The following is a 19,656-nucleotide window of genomic DNA, read 5'->3' on the forward strand; positions in this document are numbered from 1 at the left end:
CATTTTAGTTTTGACTTAGGAGTAGAAAAAGCATGTATTTATAAATTTGCATGAGAATATAACTCAGAATACTGGAGTTCTTAAGTTGCAGTGATAGAAATGTAGCATTAGCTTTGTTAAATAACAAAAGCTAAGTATATTATAGGTGTTTTTTAATCCTTGTTGAAAATACTGCTTGTCCATTGTGTAATTTCAGACTCAGTCCAATTATGTAGCAAGGCTTAAAGGCCTACTTTAAATTATTCTGTACCAAGTTGAAATACACATATTCAGAACTCTTAATTTTTTTATTGATATAAATTATAGAGTTCTTTCTTCATTAGCTTAGAACTGAGTAACAGCTTGTTCTTAGGCTGTCTGTAGCTTACTAATTTCTTATTCACTTTAAAAAACTACTGTGTAGTTAGACTAATCAAAAAAGGAAAAAAAATAGAATTCCCCATTTCCGTTTTCTACCATTACTGTTAGAGAAAATCTGTAAAGATGACTACTAAAATGTGGGTGGTAAAGTCTAAAGCATGCTAAGACATATGTATTTTAAAAAAAAATAGTCAGCCTTTTATTGTTCAGAATATTGTTACATTTATTTTGTTCCTCTTGGCCAAGAAAGATTGGCCATAATTTATGTTGAAAAATATTGTGTAAAAACATAGGCGGTTTTTAGAAAAAATCTATTATGAATTGTTTCATGAAACTAATTCAGGTTTTCCCTCTGCTTCATATTCCCACGTGAATCCTTAAAAAAAAACTTAGCTTATTTTTCATGTGATTTTAATGCATTTTCAAATATATATGTGTGTGTGTGTGTTTGTGTACATAATATGTGTGTATAGATGTATACTTATGTATCTTTATAATTCTGTTTTAAATATTTCTTTTCTTTCCCCAATACTCCATTGAAAAACAAATATGCACACTCAAAAAAAAGCCACTTAAAAAATAAACTTTTTAGTCTTGATCTAGCATGCAAAAGACCAATGTATAGAGTTTTCATGAAATTACACATTTTATGGGTTGTTGGAGCTCTAAAATTGATAAAAAACAGGAATGTTAAATAACATTTAGATAAACAGCAATTTTGTGGTAGAACTTAATTCCAGGAACTCCTAACAGAGAACAAACATTAAAATAAAATATGGCCAAACTATAAGTTGAACCACAGTCTCTAAAAAGAATTATAAAAGCTTAAATTCACCATGTTGTTGATTTTAATAAAAATTACAGATTTAGTAAACAAATGTGAGTTACTTTGAAAAACTATCAAATGAAAGTAACAAAATTGATGAATAAATTTATTCATTGGTTTGCTTGGTGCTGTTCCTTTTCTGCCAACTCCTGTTGGCGAATAGTTTCTTGTGCTGTTTGCTGCATTTTCTCTAATTTTTCAAGAGTCAGAGATTTTAGCGGCAGAAGTTTGGGTTTGCACAGCACCATGGTGGCCACATCTTCCACAGACAACTGTCCTAAGTTTAAAGAAGAAATAAACATTAATAGACTATAGAGCAAAGTAGTGGAATTTTTTGGCTTTGTACTTAAAACTGAGTTTGACAGTGAAGCTGCCCACAGCATTTTCACAATACAAAAGTATGATGAAGCTTTGGAATTGCCTATGGCCTACTTAAATGATTATAAGGACCAGCAGTGGGCAAGTGTTTTCTGTGAAGTCTGGTTTGAGTTTTGGTGATAACTTGTAGTGATAAAACTGAGATCAATACCCATAGAGACGAAACTCTTCCAGAATAGAGTAGTGAAAAAACAGTTATTGATTTGAGGGAGTCAAAAGTCCTTATTTTTTATTAACCTTTGTGACAAGTGAAAATCTAGATTTGTGAAGCAGGATGCTACAGTAGATAAATGCAGTGCTGACTTGGGCTGCTCTAGCAGTTAATCTGAACAAGTTATTTCCTTTTGTTTCAGGCAGGTAATTACACTCGGTTAGACTTCTAGTTAAAGAGATTAGGATTTGTATACCTGGATGATACTCTAAAACCAGAAAGTCTTTCTTGCAAAATCACTTTGGATCTTTGGTTGTATTTAGTAAATCTATGTAGGGTCAGACAAATTTAAAAATACTGCATTCCATTTGAATCAGGAAATGGTTAAGAGCAGTGTGATAAGAGCAAGAATTTTCCCAACCCAGAAGACCTGGATTAAAGTCTTGCCTCTGATACACAGAGAATACTCAGCTTGTGTTCTAGAACAGGCAACTGACAAGACAAAAATTGCAAAGTTGCCGCCAATTTGCAGATGGTAAGGGAGTTCCCTATACAATGAATGGATGAAGTATTAGCATATACAAAGCTAAGTGCTTGAGATACAAATAGAAAAGTAAGGCAGTTCTGGCATTCAGGGAGGAACTTTAATTCAAATTTTATATTCAATGAATTGAATCCAGTCTCTATCCCTATTTCTATCATTAAAGAATATCCAAAGGTTTAAAACTAGGAGCATAAGGGGGATTGAAACCTTCCCTCCTTTCTCTCTCCCCTCCTCCCCCATCCCCAACAGAGAATCTAACTTGAACAGTCTTATAAGATCTGTACTGAGAAGTTAAATGACTTTTCCTAAAGTCACAAAATACATGTAGAAAGTCAAACTCTTCCAGACTCCCAAAGACAGTTCTCTACATAGTAAGCCACACTCGTACAACAACAAAAAATGCTTTGTGCCTTTAAAGATTGATGACTTCCAAGTTAAAGGAGTCAGGAGACATGATACTTATATCCACCTATTTATTAGAAGCAATGTTATAGATCATGGGACTTGGATACAGAGATGTTCCATAGTTTCAAAATGTAAAGATTTTAGGATCATAGGATTTATGACTAGAGAGGCCTGGAGATCAATAATTTTACAGATAGAAAGAAGAGGCCCAGATAAATAATGGGAATGGGGCAAACTTTGTAATGACAGTTGTGGGAAACAAATCATATGGTCAGAAGAATATCAATGTAGAGTGCTTAATGATGTGATTACCTTGTTTAGGAAGGACTTCCCGGAACATTGACTTCACTTCTGCCATATCAGAATTGCTGTATGTTGTATTTTATTTTTCCTTTGAATAGAGCAAACATTAATGTTATTTTCCTGGAATAAGTTCACAAAGCATATTTCAGAGATCATCAAGTCAAAATCCCAAAGCTGAGGCCTCTTCTGTGGCAAAGTTATACTGGAAGTTCCAATTCCTAAAATCTATCATTCATTCTACAATATTTTGTATCAATGAAAACTTTCAATTAAAAATGAAAGATTGACACCACAGCTTTGGCATCTGCCCCAGAAAGAAAGTTGATTTGTGAATGATTACAAGGTAGCAAACAAATTTAAGCCCCAGATCTTAAATGTGAAAGTAAAGGTGATTGTAAAGTATCACCAAATTACAGAAAATGGAAGACAAATAATTGCTACAGTTCCACCTCATTAGCATCTCTGATATGGTTAGAGATTTAAAGTAGGAGAGCTAAGAGAGGACATTTTGGTGAAGATTGAGAAGTGAATAACGAACATCCTGATATGTTTATATCTGGGGGCAAACAACCGTCCATCTTGTAAAATCGATCTTGCCCTATAACTCGGTCTTGCCCTATGACAAGGAAAAACACATTTCACTTCTTTAAGCTAATTTGCTTTAATCGGACATCATTAAAAAGGCATGTTAATTGAACCAGACTAATACAATCACAAGCATTCAAAAATCTGTCATTATCTTAAGCATATATATTGGCCCATCTTGAACAAATAACATATATATATATTACAAAGATCTTGGACAAGGCTGACAATACAAACCTCAGTCTGAAGGTAATTTTTTGTACACAAAAGATATATTACAAAGATCTTGGACAAGGCTGACAATACAAACCTCAGTCTGAAGGTAATTTTTTGTACACAAAAGATCTCTCCAGAAAGCTCCACCCTTTTCTTGATGCTTAATTGTACTGATGCAACATTACTATTGAACTTCACAACAGGAATACGTTAAAGATGTGATTTTTAAAATGGCTATTAGGATTGTTTGGTTTCTGCTAGAGCCTGTGCTCTCCACTCACAGCAGGTTAGCTATAAATCAAATGAACCTGTTCCTAGTCCCTTTGATTTTCTTTCCTACTCATACCCCTTCTGTGCCAGGGCCATACAATTCCCATTCCCACAACAAAAATCATTTCTTCAGAACCTATTTTAGAAATTAAGCCATAAGCTGCTGAGTGAATAACATACCCACTTTCCCACATGTTCATACCCCCTAAGTGTGAGTATACTGCAAGCTTCTGTCCTATGCTTTCTTATTCTCTATACTCTCATTTGGTGGACTCATCTGCTCCAAGGTGGATTTAACTATGTCTATGAAGGTGGCTTACAAATCCACGTATCTTAGAGGTAGCTAGATGGTACAGTGGATAGGGTTGCTGGATCTGGAATCAGAAAGACCTAAGTTCAAATCTAGTTTCAGACACTTAATAGCTTGGTACCCTGGGTAAGTCCACTCAATTTCCGTTTATCTCAGTTTGCTCAACTGTAAAATGGGGTTAATAGCACCTAGGTTGTTGTGAATCTCAAATGAAATTATAAAGTATTTTAACAGGCCAGCCCATGGCACACTGTAGGTCTTACATAAATGCTAGCTTTCTATTTCCATCTGCCTAATGGATATTTCAAATGGGCCATCCCCTTGGTATCTCTAATTAAATGTTCCCCAAAGTGAATCATTCATCCACCTCTTTTCTGTCCTAACAGCTTTTTTTCTGTTGAAGTTACCATTATATAGTCTTAATCTAGATAGTTTATTAGACTCTTAACTGTCTTTTATCCACAAACCCAATCAGTGTTCAATTTTGTCATTTCTACCTCCCCATCTTTTGTATCTAGCTCCTTACCTCTAGCCTAAACAACTGCAATAATGTTCTAATTGATCCTCTTGCTTAAGACCTCTTCCCCTCTCCAATCTGTTCTCCAAGAATTGTCAAAAGTAATTATCCCTTAAGGTGCAAGTCTCATGTCACAAGCTTTCTTAATAAAACTAATGACTGTTGCCTTTAAGACCAAATGCAAATTTTCATTTTAGCTTTTAAAGTCCTTTACAACCTGGATCCAATTTACCTTTTCATCCATTATTCCTCTTATATTACAATCAAACTGTCACTGCTATTCCTCTCAAATGACTATTTTTCATCTTGTATCTCTGTAATGACTTCCAAATACAAAGTATAACAGAAATGGCCGACTTCATAATTAAAGTCCTATTTTCATGAATAGCTAAACATTTTTTGCACAAGGCTACTAGAATGCTTGGAAAAATTGATTCTTTTACATAAAATACATATTTTTCTGCTACCTTTCATATCCGTTTCCCTCCATAATACCCAATGGACATAATGTCCAAATTTATATTTGTGATTTTACTTTATATTGCTGTTCTTAGTAATTAAAGACCTTAATTGATTGAGGTATCCATGACTTTCCATATGTGAAAATATACCTGGAAACACTGGGAATGACTATTTGTTTTCTTTTGTTAAGACCTATAGATGTTCACTCTATTCTGTAGTTGTTCTCTAATTCCTCAGTTTACTTTTCTGATACCAAAACCTTTAATATATTTCCTTTTTAGTATGGTTGTAATTATTTTAATTATATGATTAGTTACCCATCTTGTCTTCTAGATTCTAACTTCTTAAAAGGCAAGATCATGCCTATCCATGTTCATGAATGACAGATTTAAAATTCATAAAGTTTGAGAATATGATATAACTAATCTAGTAAAATGAAATGTAACCAAAACAAACATGAGTTTTTTTAAAAAAAAAAAAAACTTGTATGGAAACATAGAAGATATAAAGATTTTAGTGAACAGAGTTAGCAGTGAAATACAGTAAAAAAAAAAAAAAAAAGCAAATGTTATTTTAGGTTGAATTAAAAGAGGCAAAATATCCAGAATGAGGAAAATGATAGTTCTGCTCTCCTCTGATCTGGTTAGACTATATAGAATATATCTATCTGACACATTATATTCAATTCTGGCTACTACCTAGGAAAGTTACTGCCAAAATAGCATGTAGAAGAAGGTGACCAGAATGATCAGGGGACTGGAGATTAGATCAAAAAAGGATTGGTTGAGAGAACCAGGGAAAATTATACTGGAGAGTATAAGATATCTTACTATTTTCAAGTATTTGAAGGATGCCATATAGAAGAGATTATATTTGTTTTACTTGGTTCTAAATGGACAATGGAAGCTGCACAAAAGACAGATCTGAGCTTGTTACTATGAAGAATTTTCTAACAATCTATAGTATTTACAAGTGGAAAGGGCTGCTTCAGAAAGGAGTGAATAGGCTCTCCATCACTGGAGATTTTTATGTAAAGGCTTGATAACTTTTTGGTAGAATTGGGGATACGTTGGACTAGATGGCCTCATAGATCTTTTTCAACTCCGATACAAGATTTCTTTCTTTTTTTTTTTTTTTTAATAGCTTTTTATTTACAAGATATATGCATGGGCAATTTTTCAGCATTGACAGTTGCAAAACCTTTTGTTCCAACTTTTCCTCTCCTTCCCCCCACTCCCTCCCCCAGGTGGCAGGTTGACTAATACATATTAAATATGTTAAAGTATAAATTAAATACAATATATGTATACATGTCCAAATAGCTATTCTGCTGTACAAAAAGAATTGGACTTTGAAATAGTGTACAATTAGCCTGTGAAGGAAATCAAAAATGCAGGCGGAAAAAAATAGAGGGATTGGGAATTCTATGTGGTGGTTCATAGTCATCTCTTAGAGTTGATACAAGATTTCTTTAATATAACTAGATCTAAGGCCATGTGCCCTGTACAGTTTATTTAGACCATCTCCCACATAGCTGCTTTTTGTAAAGTATATATTTTCTTCATTTTCAGTAACAGTTATACTGTACAATTTGCCATCATGTTTCTGTCAATGGAAAAAAACAATAGTTCCTGATACTGAGTAGTTTTATAAGTTAAAAGAGGGAGATAAGGTAGGTAAACATAAATGTTACCAACAAACAAAATTTCTCCTTTTTGACTTTAGGGGAACAAGACCAAAAGCACTCTCTTGCTAGAACAGAAAGAAATCCTTTCACCTCCCCCCCCCCCCCCCCAGATTATCCAAAGTAATGAGCTTTTGTCATGCAGCTAGCTCCTCTGAAACTGAGTAGCCACATTGGCTACTCAGAAACTTAACACTCTCCGATTGAATAAGCAAGCATGTATTAAGCTACTATCATGCTCAAGGAACTCTTAAATAATAATTTGACAACATTTTCTCATTGAAGACACAGTTATGCTTCCATAGGTCTTTGCTTCTTGGCTATGGTTCTGCAGTAACTTCAAGATGCGGAGCTAATTCCATTTGTTGGGCTCCAAAAGCTCTGGAAATGTACAGTTGATCATGCATGATGTCACTCAACTCATGGGATAATGCTATATGAGGGGACTTTCTTACTATGGGGAAAATACTCTTGAATGGCAAAACATAGAAATTCGAAAATAGATGGGATAAATCAAAGTTATATGCACAAACGTGCCCAACTGTTGTAACTGTCTGGTGCCTAAAGTGGACCATTTACTTAAAGACACTATATGAATAATGTATCCTCTTTCCCTCCTCCCCCTTCATTTAAAAAAAAAATTTTTTTCAGAAAATAAGAATGGGGTCCAGATAGTTATAATGAAGCACCAACCAAAACTCGGAGTATTTTTGGATTTAAAAAATAAACATTCCTCCATTCCCATACTTAAAAGAGATTTAAAATCTCACTGGAATGGATAGGATACTTTATTCATTACTCCAAATCACAATTCTCTAATACTTTATAGAATGCTTCAAGATTAACTGTGGCTCCAAAATTCATAAGCTGATACTGGTCCTCAGATAAGAGGCACACAATCCTTTGTGAGGCTCAAACACATAACCTTTCTAACTTGATAAAGTGGGTTTCCATTGGCATAGCCCTCAAAAAACTAGGGTCACTTTTCTATATAGGACATTGTTGGAAGTTTTAAACCCATATGAAACAGAAATATCTGCTTATTAATATACTTACCAGATACTGAACAAATAGAAGCTTTTAAATACATTTCTATAAGAGTAACAGTCAATAAAAAGTATAACTTTAATCATTTCTATGCCTGATGCCTTTTTTTTTTTTTTTAATACTTTACCACATTCCACACAGAGTATTTGTAAAGACTGTTTTCTTTGTAAGGTTAGCCTTAAACAAAAACTGAGATCTCATACTTTTTTGGTAAATATTTTTACAAAGTGAACATGTCTTTTGTTTTTCATTAAGTCCATTTGTCTATAAGAAGCATAGTCGACAATAGGGAAGTAGCAGTGCTACTATACTGGTAAAAACAACTACTGAGAAAAGAAGTAGAAGCAGAGATTTTCTTCACTAATTACAGGGAGCAGCTGTGTAAATTTCCAGACCTTAAAAGCAGAAAATGCTAGATCTAGGAGGGACTTGGGTTAAAGAGATCTCTTAGATCAGAGACTTACAAACTTTTGTAATTTATTTTAGTTTTCATTTCATTCTTTTAAATTTGTTTAGTGAGTGTTTTATAATAATTATTATATGTTAACACAGTAGTACATACAATTTGTAAATATGTGTGTAAAACCTGGTAATATAGTTGATATAGGTTTAGTACCAGTGGTCAGAAAGCGGCTCTACCAGCTTATTGTTTGTACTTGAATTATTAACATTATAATCAATTTAAGGTTTGTTTGAAGGAATCCTGTAAAATCTACATGACTGTTTAGTGAGGATTTGTTTAGTTAAAATTAGATGATATAATCTATAAATCCATCTGACCGAAAATGCAATATATCGCAAATCACAAATATATCAAATGTGTACCAAATGAGGGCATCACTGTTGACATTCTGCTCTGTGGAGTTCCCATTCTTCTCCCAGGATAGCTTACATATCATAATATGATATATGAACATGCAACACACCGATCAAGTAAGGATATCAATCTGCATAGAGCTCAATTTCTTAAAAAAATTTTTAGATAAAAACTATATGTAGGAGTTCTAATATTTTCTTTCTCTTCCACAAGTAGATTGTAAACATATTCTTTCTTTGCAGTCGACCATCTTTTTCTAGTTGAAGAGGATTGATTAGAAAGGGTAAATAATTAGGCTAAGGTCATATAGTAGGTTTATGGAAAGAGAGAAATTATTACTGTTCTTTCCACATTTGTAAATTTCATGAATGCTTTGAATGAAATGTCACTGAGATCTGAGAGGGGATTACAAGGTTAATAAGCATAATGAAATACTCCCTTCTTGGCTGCTACAACTACAACTACCACCACCACCACCACCACCACCTGCCATTTCTATAGTTCTTTAAGATTTTTTTTCATTTTGTGTTCTATAACAATTTCTTAAAGGTAGGTACTATACATATTATTATTACTATTTTATAAATCTAAAGTTTGGAGGGATTAAATAACTTGCTCATGGTAATGCAACTAGTCAGAAATGTCATATTAAAATCTAGATCTGACTTCAAATTGGGCATTCTACCCATAAAATTTGCTTGGTTTTTGAGGAGAAGGTCAAATATCTTTTAGGCAAGAGAAGGGCTAATAAATGTTTTCTTAGCTATACGGCACACAGAGGAATAGCATCCACCACCTTTTCTTTTCACTCTTCAAATCCTGATAATGGTTAAAAATCTCCTAGACTTTGGCTTCTTGCCTTTTAGTACTAGTGGAGTGTAATTAGCTTTAAGTGCATGGCTTCTCTCCTTTTTTTTTTTTTTTTTGGCTTAATTATTTTATTTTATTGTACTACATTCCCCTTCCAATTTGTCTCTGAATTTATGGAAACTCTTAAGAGTAATTTTTTCCCCCTATGTGAGTGTGTAACTTGTAAACAAAACAAGTCAATTGATTATAAGTAATGACAACTTAAACAATCATTGTTGTAATACAATAATGGTAATTTACTTAAAAGCCTACTTAACATAGATTAAATCACCAGAAATAACAAATTATGTATGATTTTGATATTTCCTTAGTGACATATCTGCCTAAAGCTAGTTAACTTAGTGACATGTGGTCCTGTTGACTATAAGTTTGGTTTTTCTCCTAGCCAATTTAGCTTTCATTCCATTCTAGAAATATATACTGTATACCTTGCCCTAGTTAGTTATCTCACAGATGGAAGCTATTGCTTACCATGGCAATGGTTGAGAAGGTAGATGGATGAGTACAAGTTCACTAAAGTAAGGTAATGAATAAGAGTTAGAAAAAATCTTAGAAATCATTTAGCTCCTCAAACTGAGACCTAGAGAAGTGACTTGTCCAATGTCACATAAGAAGTATGTAGTAAAACTAAGATTTGAACTTGGTCTTCTGAATTCAAAACCAAATCCAATGTCTTTTTGGAAAACCAACAAACCAACACACAAAACCAAACAAACCAGAAAGGAGATAACACAAAGGAGATTGCAGATTTGCCCATGTTGTTCCCCTACTCAAACTTCAGGGGCTGTATAATGCTCTAGGATCAAACAGAAATTATTCTTTGGTAGTTAAAATCCATACAACCTGACTCCTACTTCAATTTTTAGTATATTTTATTAACATCTGCTCTTCTTTCCTGAATTCTCTACTCTAGCCAAAAACGGTTTTATTGTTGGTCCTAACAATTGCTTCTCCATTTCCTGGTTGTGCAGAGGCACTGTTTCCCATGCCTGGAATGCCCTTGTTCAGCATTGCAATCTGACAGAATCTCTTCAAGTCTCAGCTTAGGCACTGCTCTTTACATGAAGCCTTTCACTGCTTCAGCTAAAACTATCTCTCCCTAATCAACTTATATGTATTTTGTATATCTTCTCTTTAAACTTGCAGATGCATTGTCTTATCTCTCCCCAAAAAAGTAAGCTCCTAGATAGCATTATCTTTATACCTCTAGCACAATGCCATAGTAAAGACTTGTTAACAATTCTAAAATGCCACATGTAAGAGATGGCATGATTGTTAATATAGTTAGTTTTATTCTAGGGCCATCAAAATTCAGCCTAATCTGATTTGTTTGCTTTTGTCTGGGTAATGAGCCAATTTTTTGGGTGTGTTTTGTGGTTTTATAATTGTTCTCTAATAGGGTTATGATAGGAAATTATATTAATATGAAGATTGAAATGAGACATTATGGCATAGTGGAGTTAGGTCCACACCTAGTTCTAGAGGGGAGGCTTAATAAGTAACATGCTCGAGACAGAGGGTTAATCCAAAAGATTTTATTTTTGAAATTTAAAAAAATTTATGTCCAAATATTTGATGCCAGGAAAATCTATTTTTCATGGTATACACATATTTATTTTGTGATAAAACAAATTATAGGTATTACATGAAGTTCAAAACCTCCAAAAGACAGTTATATTTGGGGTACAATCTTTGAACCTGGCCTAGTTTTTGGTAAGCAGTTCTTTTGTGCTATTAACCAGCTATCTGACTTTAAAAATGTGCTTTTTTTTTTCCCCTTAGCCTCAGTTTCTTAATTTATAAAATGAGGATTAGAAACAAATTATTTAACTTTGGGAAGTGTTATTTTAAATGATTATCAATAAAATGACAAATAACATGGCAAGTCTTGGAAAAACAACCCAAGTAGAAAAGATTTGTGTATTATGGAACTACTGTTTCAGTCTAGTCTTTAGGGGTCCTTACTCCTATAATTAAAGTTATGTAGAATTTCTGATTGTAAATCGAAGCTAGAAAATAAGATTGTAAAAATAAGCAGTCTTCCATTTGGTTTTCCTTTTATGATCTCTCTACTGAAGTACATAGGTGTGTCATTAATTTTGTTGAGTAAAATCACTCCTTGTCTAAGAAGAGCCATTCTTAAACAATACTGTTTCAACATAGCACATATACTAATATGCTCTTAAAAGTATCTATTAAATGTCTACTATTAGAAGAGACTGATTAAGATGATGGAGCAGGAGGATACAACATAGTCTAGCTTTCCCCACAACTACCTCCCCCCCACCCCCCAAATCTAAGAGTGTTAAAGTAGTGAGAGTGGTGAGAGGAGAGGGTAAAAAGATGCAGAGGGTGTGAGTGGGTTTGAAATAAAAGGAGAAATTACATTGAGTTATTTTTTTCCAGCCTAAGGAACAGGAATAGGAACCAGAAAACAGCTGTGTTTTTCTAACTTTAGAGCCGGTTTGCACATACAGAGAGGACATACTGTATGAACTGCAGATGTATTCCAAAGCATGGGATAGATATAGATCCAGCAAGTACTTGCCTTAACTGTGCAGGAAGAAAGAACAGGAGCTGATTGACAGCTTTGTAGCTCTGATTCCAGTTGGGTAGTGAACCTAGTATGGACTTAGAATATAGGGCAATGAGGCTGATCTGCAGTTTTGTTCCAGGAAAAGGAAAAGCTGCCCATCTAGCAGAGCCAGCACAGTCTGACTTGAAGCTATATGCTAAGAAAAGAGCAGGAAGAGACAGGAGTAAATAGTATTATATGTCACTGATTCACCAGTCAAGTAAGGCATTCAGATAAGGTCTGAACTTCAGTGACCATAGTATAGAGCTCAGATCATAGCAGTTCTGTTGCTCTGAGTCAGTAATCTTCCAAATAGTTCAAAGGGGCTGGGGCCAGTAACAGTTTACTGGAGCTCCAACCAGAGCATAGCCTACTACCCAGACCCAAATTGGGGTTAGGAGATTGAAAAGTACAGACCAAAGGGATAGCAATTAATTTTTACCTTGATTTTGCCTTCTATGTACTAAGGGCACACTGAAAGTTTGCATATTAAGTCCCTGGCCTGAGCCTTCCCTGAGATCCCTGAAGAATAAAAATACTCAATATTTGGAGAAAGCAGCAGTAAGACCCTAAGGTATACAAAATAGTACCATGCAAGGCCAAGACACTCCCTGTGGAAGTACAAGAGCTTGGCCCTAATACAAAGTACCAATTCAGAAAGTAAAAAAAATGAGTAAACAGTAACAAAAAAGATTCCCATCAAAAGTGCTGTTATAGTTCCAGGGATGCTTGAGACAAAATCTCAGAATAAGGAAATAATTCAAAACTATTTACAAGCAAAACCTCAAAGAAAAACATAGACTGTAAACTAGAATTACCACAAAAAATGAACAAAAGTTAAAAAAAAAAAAAAAAAAAAACAAACCCCAAACCACAAACCATATCCACAAATGAAAAAAGAATTAGAAATGAGAGTTTTAGAAGGCAGTTTTGAATCAAGCTAATACCTTAGTGCAAGATTTATAAAATGACCTGGAAAATAGATTAAGAAGAGAGAAGTTACGAACTATCATACTACTTGAAAATCATGATCAAAAAAAAAAAAATTCTAGATACCATATTTCAAGAAATCAGGTGGATCTAGTATTATGTTAGCAGCTTACAACTAGCTCGGGGCCATCAGTGAAGCCTGAATCTATGGCTAATGGCTACAAGAGCCCAACTTGTAAGAAAGCAGTCCTATAAAGTTCCAGGTGGTTTCCAACATCGTCTTGTTGCCTAAATCCAACTTAGTTGGAGAAAAGCCCTAGGGAAAAAACATCCTGAATAATCTCTAAATCCAAAATTTATTGTGAAAGTTGAATGTGAGAGTAAGCTCTCCAGCCTGAGCTCAGCAGCAAAGGGAAATGACCTTAGATAGAGAGTAAGCTCCTGGACTTTATGGCAAGAGGGAGCAGCCAAAAAGGCCCAGTAGTACAGCAGCCTTAAACTCCCTTGAAGGAGAAGCCTGGTTTTGGTCACCATCCAGCCCTGCTTATGCCATTCAGTTACAGAGCCTTAATTAAATATACTTTTCTCAGTCATCCTCATTCTCCTAACACCTCCAGTTTAGACACAGAGGCAGATGAGATGATCAAACCGAGGAAAGCTCTGACTACTGAGAATACCTAAAAGATAAATTAAGGAGGATCATGGCCCCAAACTAAGGTAAAAATTTAGGAGAAAAATGTGCTGGCTACACAGACTACGGGAGTAACTAGAAGAAATGAAACAAGAGATAAAAAATGGAAAAGTTAGGGAGAAAAGAATGGCAAATTATGAAAGATGGTAAAAAAACCAAAACTAACTGTTCTAAACAGAAAATGACCCACTAGAATGGGCTAAACAGAAAATGACTCATTAAACAATGAGAAATGTTAAAATATAAAACAAAATATTTGAAAATAGAAAAATATAAAAATGTATCAAAAATTGCCCAAAAATAGATCAAGGAAAGATAATATAAAAAATCATGGGACCACCTAAGACTATTAGTTTAAAAAGTCTTAATACTATTTTTCAAATAATTATAAAAGAAAACTGACAGAACTCTTAGAACATGAGAGTACAGTAAAAATAAAAAGGGTCCACTGGTCCTGTGCAAAAATAAACCTCAAAATTAATACTTCCAGGAATGCCACAGCTAAAATTAAAAGTTCAAGTCAAATAAAAAAAATACTACAAGCACCTAAAAAGTAGGAGTATCAAGTACAAGGAGACACACAAGACAGCAGCTGCCATTTTTTTTTTTTTAAAGAGCTTGGAATATGATATTCTAAAAGGCAAGAGGATAAAGATTTACAATTAAAGCTAAAGAAGGAAAAACTAAGTATAATCCCATTGGGGTGAAAAATGGGTTTTTAATGAAATAAAGGATATCTAAGTATTGCTGATGAAAAGGCCAGAACAGAGTAGAGATATTTGACATGGAAATGATGGTTAACTAAGAGAAAAATAGAAAGGCATACATTTTTGTTTAATTGAAAGAGAATAAATAGGGATGAATTGTTTACATGTTAATAGGAGAAGAAATATGTTTAGAATGCTGGTGTCTTTAAAGATCATAAACGTAAAAATGAGTCTATACGTAGTTTTATTTTGTTTTAATGATCTTGAAAGACAAAAAATAGGAGAAACAGGAGATTATATTAGGGAATAAAGGAGGAAGAAAGGAAGGAAAATCACTTTTCAAATAATAGAGGTGCATAAAAAGAAAAGATTATAGCTACAGAGGAAAGAATGGAGAAAGTGGCATCCATAGATCTAACATTCATCTGAACCAGATATATTAAAAACATGTACTCTACACACACCTACACCTACACATTTCGGTATAGATATTCAACTCAAAGGGAAATGGTGTGAAAGGGATGAGGGGAAAGTAGAAATAGAATCTAAGAGGGTGAGCATAACAAAGGAATATAATTCAAAACAATCTGAATATTTAAGAGAATTTGAAAGAGGATTAAATGAGAAGAAAACAAAAACAGAGATAGAACAAGGGAGCAGAGAAGATCTGCAATAGGTTGTTCCATTTATAAGCTCATAAGTGGCAGAAAAACTCCCTCTCTTCTACTACCTTCTTATCAGTAAAGAGGTGAGGATAGAGAAAAAGGAGGCAAAAGTACAAGACAACACAAAATTAACAATCACAAATTGGAATATGGATAAGATGACCTTAACTATAAATAAAATCAAAGAGAACAGCAGAAAGTAAAATTTGAGAGTCCATCATTTACAACTATCACACTTCAAATGAAATATCCATACAAAGTTAAAACGAAGAGCTAGAGCAAAATCTACTTTGTTTTAAGTGAACTAAAAATCCACCCCACTACTTCAAAGAAGGCTACTGAAAATATAGAAATGATTAAAAAAAATACAGAGAAATTACCCTATGTTTAAGGGGACTATGAAGAGCCAATTACTATCACTACTTAATATACAACCAATTAAATTATACCTAATTACTTAAAGGAAAAATAAATCACATTGGAGAAATGGAGAGTAAAACTTTAATAATGGGAGCTTTTACTGTATTTTCCTTCAGAGCTAGACAAATTTAGTCAAAAGATAAACATGAAAAGAGGACCCAAATGGAACTTTATGACAAATCTCTGGAGGTTACTCAATGGTAATAAAGAAATGTACATTAAACCTACAGAGCACACTTTTAAAAATTCAATATATATTGAATAATGATCACAAAAAAGTGTAGAAAAGCAGAAAAAGTAAACATAATTCACTGGTCACAATGCAATAAAAATATTCAATAAAAAGCTCTTAAGAAGTATAAAGGAATTGGAGACTAATGATATTGTGTACTAAGAGATGATGAAATGGGCAGCTACATAGGAACCTTGAAAGATCTCTATGAACTGAATGAAGCACACTGAAGTGAACAGAACTAGGAAAACAATTTATACAATAATTAACAACCTTATGGAGAAATAGAACTTTGAAAGTTTTTTTTAGAACTGCGATAAATGCAATGAAAAACCACAATTCCAAAAAAATGAAGATGAACTATGCCACTCACATCCTGTCAGAGAGATGATGAACTTAAAATGCAGAAAGAAGAATTTTCAGATATGGGCAACAAGGGAATTTGTTTAATAGACAATATAGTAATATACTGAATATTTTGTTGCTTTTTTGGGGGGAGGTTTAATGGGGATGGAATAGTGGAAGAGACATTAGTAAAAGAAAAGTCATAAACATATATTTTTTAAATTGTTGAAAAAACCTGCCCAGATCTATTACAGTGAAAGGGTGAAGTGAAAATTGAAAAATCCATCAGTAACCTCCTGACAGAAACCCTAAAATAAAAATTCTAAAGAACATTATAGCCCAAATCCAGAGCTTCCAGCAAGCAGCCAGAAAGAGTTCAAGTATTAGATCACACAAGATTTAGCTACCACTATAAAAAAGTGGAAAACTTAAAAAACAGCACTCCAAAATACAAAAGATGGAGGTTTCTAAGCAAGAATAACTCATCCAAGCAAGACTGCGGATAATTCCAAAGAGGGAAAACAATGAACCTTTAATTATATATAAGACTTTTGAGCATTTTTGATGGAAAGAACAGAACTGACTTTGAAATACAAACACAAGTCGACACACTTCTATTATATTCTGATGATCTTAAAAGAAAGAAAAGGAAAAAGGGGGGGGAGGGGCGGAAGGAACATACTAAAGAAATGGAGAGAAAAATAGAGAAATTTATTAAGCTTTTTTTATGGATCAGACACTGTTCTAGGCACTGGTAATATAATACAATAAATTAAAAATTCTTACTTGTAAACACCAATATATGCTTAAAAATTATAACTGATTTTGAAAATGCTTTAGGATACACGGGATCTGAAATTGGATATTCCTCTGCCCAACTCCTCCAACAGATTCTTTCCTCTGTTAACCCCATTTTTACTTATTTTCAATTTCTTCTTGTCCACTGGCTCATTTCCTACTATGGACATTCCTACTACAGACAAACATGTTTATATCTCTCCATCCTGGAAAAACAAAAACAAAAATGCTCACTTGATTGATTCATTTATTTTGTAGCTAAACTCTTAAAAAAAAAAAGATTGTCTATAATAGATACGTCCACTTTTTCTCCTCTTACTCTCTTCTTTATTCCTTACAATCTATTTTGACATTATAATTCTAACAAAACAGACCTCTCCAAAGTTATTATTATTATTATTATTTTTTGGCCAAATCCAATGGTCTTTTCTCTATTCTCATTCTCCTTGAACTTTCTGTAGCCTTTGAAAAGCAATGATCAATCTTCTTTCTTCTTTCTGTGTTTTCAGAATAACTCTCTCTCCTAGTTCTCCTACATAATCTGACCGTTCCTTTTTTGTCTCCTTTGCTGGATCCTCTTCTATATCACATCCTCTACAAGAAGTAGTGTCCTCACACTCTGTCCTGGGCCACCTTCTCTTCTCTCTGGATACTTCCCCACGGGATCTCTTCAACTCCTATGAATTTAATTACCATTTCTATACTTATGATTCTCAAATCTATCTATCTTGTCCTAAGCCCTCTGCTGATATCCAGTCTTGAACCTTTGATTATCTTTGAGACATCTTCATAACTTAAACTTCATAGGTCCAAAACTGAACTTATTTTCCTTCCTAAATTCTTCTCCTCCTATTTTCTCTGTTGCTATTCAGGCCAACAGCATCCTTCTAGTCTCTCAGCTTGCAACCTAGGAGTTATTCTGGTCATCTCACTTCCCCTTGATGTGCAGCCCTTCCTCTCCCCCCTCTCCCCTCCCAAATCTGTTGCCAAGGCCTGTTGGTGTTACCTCTGCAATATCTTTAAATACTTTCCCTTCTGACACTGCCACCCTACTAGGGCAAGTCCTAATCAACTTATCCTTGATTATTAAGTAGTCTGTCGGTAGGTCTATCTGCCTAAAGTTTCTTCCCACTCTAATATATTCTCTGCCACTGAAGTGATTTTTTTTTTCCCTAAAGAGCAAGTCCAATCATTATTACCCTTTATCCTTATTCAATAAACTCCATGATAAAACTCTAAAATGCTTGATTTGGCATTCAAGCCCTTTGTATTCTATCTCCCTTCAACCTGTCTAGTCTTCTTATATCTTTTTCTTTGATAAGTACTTTTTAATACAGTGACAGTAACATCCTCCTGGCAAACAAGACACTCCATCTCCTAGGTTGGGGTTTTTTTCTGGCTGTCCCCCATGCCTAGAATGTTCTTCCTCCTCAATGCTGTTTATTGACTTCTTTGGTTTCCTTGAAGTCTTAACTAAAATCCCACAGATTATTAGAAGACTTTAGTTATCTCTTATTCTCTATATAGCCTGCTTTGTATATATTTTTTGCATATTGTCACTGATTAGATAGTAAGCTCTTAAATGGTAGGGACAATCTTTTTCCTCTTTTTTGTATCCCCAGGACTTTGCATAGTGTCTGGCATATAATAGGCAGTTGATAAATGTCGAATGATTAATTTGATTGGGCTAGTTTACTTCTACCACCCTGCACCCCACCTCCCTATCAATGCTGAACTTAATATTAACACTTGGTCTTTGCAGCTCAGAACATCCAAACTCAAGAGATCCAACAGGTTCAAGGTCCCCAGTAGCTGAGAATATAGAAATATTTATTTTATATGTATTTTGTATATACTTATATATGTTTGTTGTCATTAAAATTCAAGCTCTTTGAGCACAGAAATGGTCTTATTCCTTGTTTTTATATTTTTAGCACGTAGCAGTGTCTGACACATTGGAGAAATGGAACAAATGTTTCTTTGGTGATTATGGAATATGGAAAAGGTTCTCATAGGGCCAGACAAGGGAAAATGGGTTCCTTTTCAAAAAATGGAAACGACTCTGTTAACTCATCAGTGATCATAACTTCAATTTCTGAGAAATTTTGGTGAACATCTAGAAAAGGAAGGAAGTAGTGATTAGAAAGCCAATGTACCTTCATCAATAACAAGTTATGCTAGATCAATTTACTTTTTCTTTCTTCTAAACTGGCAGCTTTCTTTTTCTACTAAACAAGTGAATGTTAATTAAGCCTGCCTTATGGAAAGAGGTGGCGCTTTCCCAAGGCAAACCCCTTTAAACGCAGAAGCAGAGCAGATTGTTTCTTCTATCAAGGTCATTCTCTCACTCATTTTCAACTTCTTCCTGTTTACTGGCTGTTTTGGTACTGCTAACAAAAATGATTCTCTCTCATCTAAAAAACAAACAAAAAGATAACCTCAACCAAAAAATCGTCAATCGATCGATCCATTCCCACTAGCTACAGTTTCATATTTTACCTCCTTTTTGCAGCTAAACTTCTTGAGAAGTCCATCTCTGTTGCCTCTA

The 19,656-nt window shown here is 34.1% G+C and overlaps 1 protein-coding gene across 6 annotated transcripts in view; it reads right to left on the minus strand.

Annotated features, from left to right (window-relative positions):
- Positions 1–1,190: 1,190 nt before the first annotated feature.
- BBIP1 (BBSome interacting protein 1) overlaps positions 1,191–19,656 on the minus strand; it is a 31,528-nt gene continuing 13,062 nt past the window's right edge. For all 6 annotated transcript variants that reach the window (XM_051981397.1, XM_051981400.1, XM_051981396.1 and 3 more), the window contains exons 2-3: positions 2,977–3,055; positions 1,191–1,463 (exon numbers count right to left, since the gene is read on the minus strand). In XM_051981397.1, the coding sequence (XP_051837357.1) occupies positions 1,297–1,463; positions 2,977–3,022 (213 nt within the window). In that variant the 5' untranslated portion in view covers positions 3,023–3,055 and the 3' untranslated portion in view covers positions 1,191–1,296. The remainder of the gene's footprint in view (positions 1,464–2,976; positions 3,056–19,656) is intronic.

Source organism: Antechinus flavipes, chromosome 2, assembly GCF_016432865.1.
Source record: "Antechinus flavipes isolate AdamAnt ecotype Samford, QLD, Australia chromosome 2, AdamAnt_v2, whole genome shotgun sequence".
Taxonomy (NCBI): domain Eukaryota; kingdom Metazoa; phylum Chordata; class Mammalia; order Dasyuromorphia; family Dasyuridae; genus Antechinus; species Antechinus flavipes.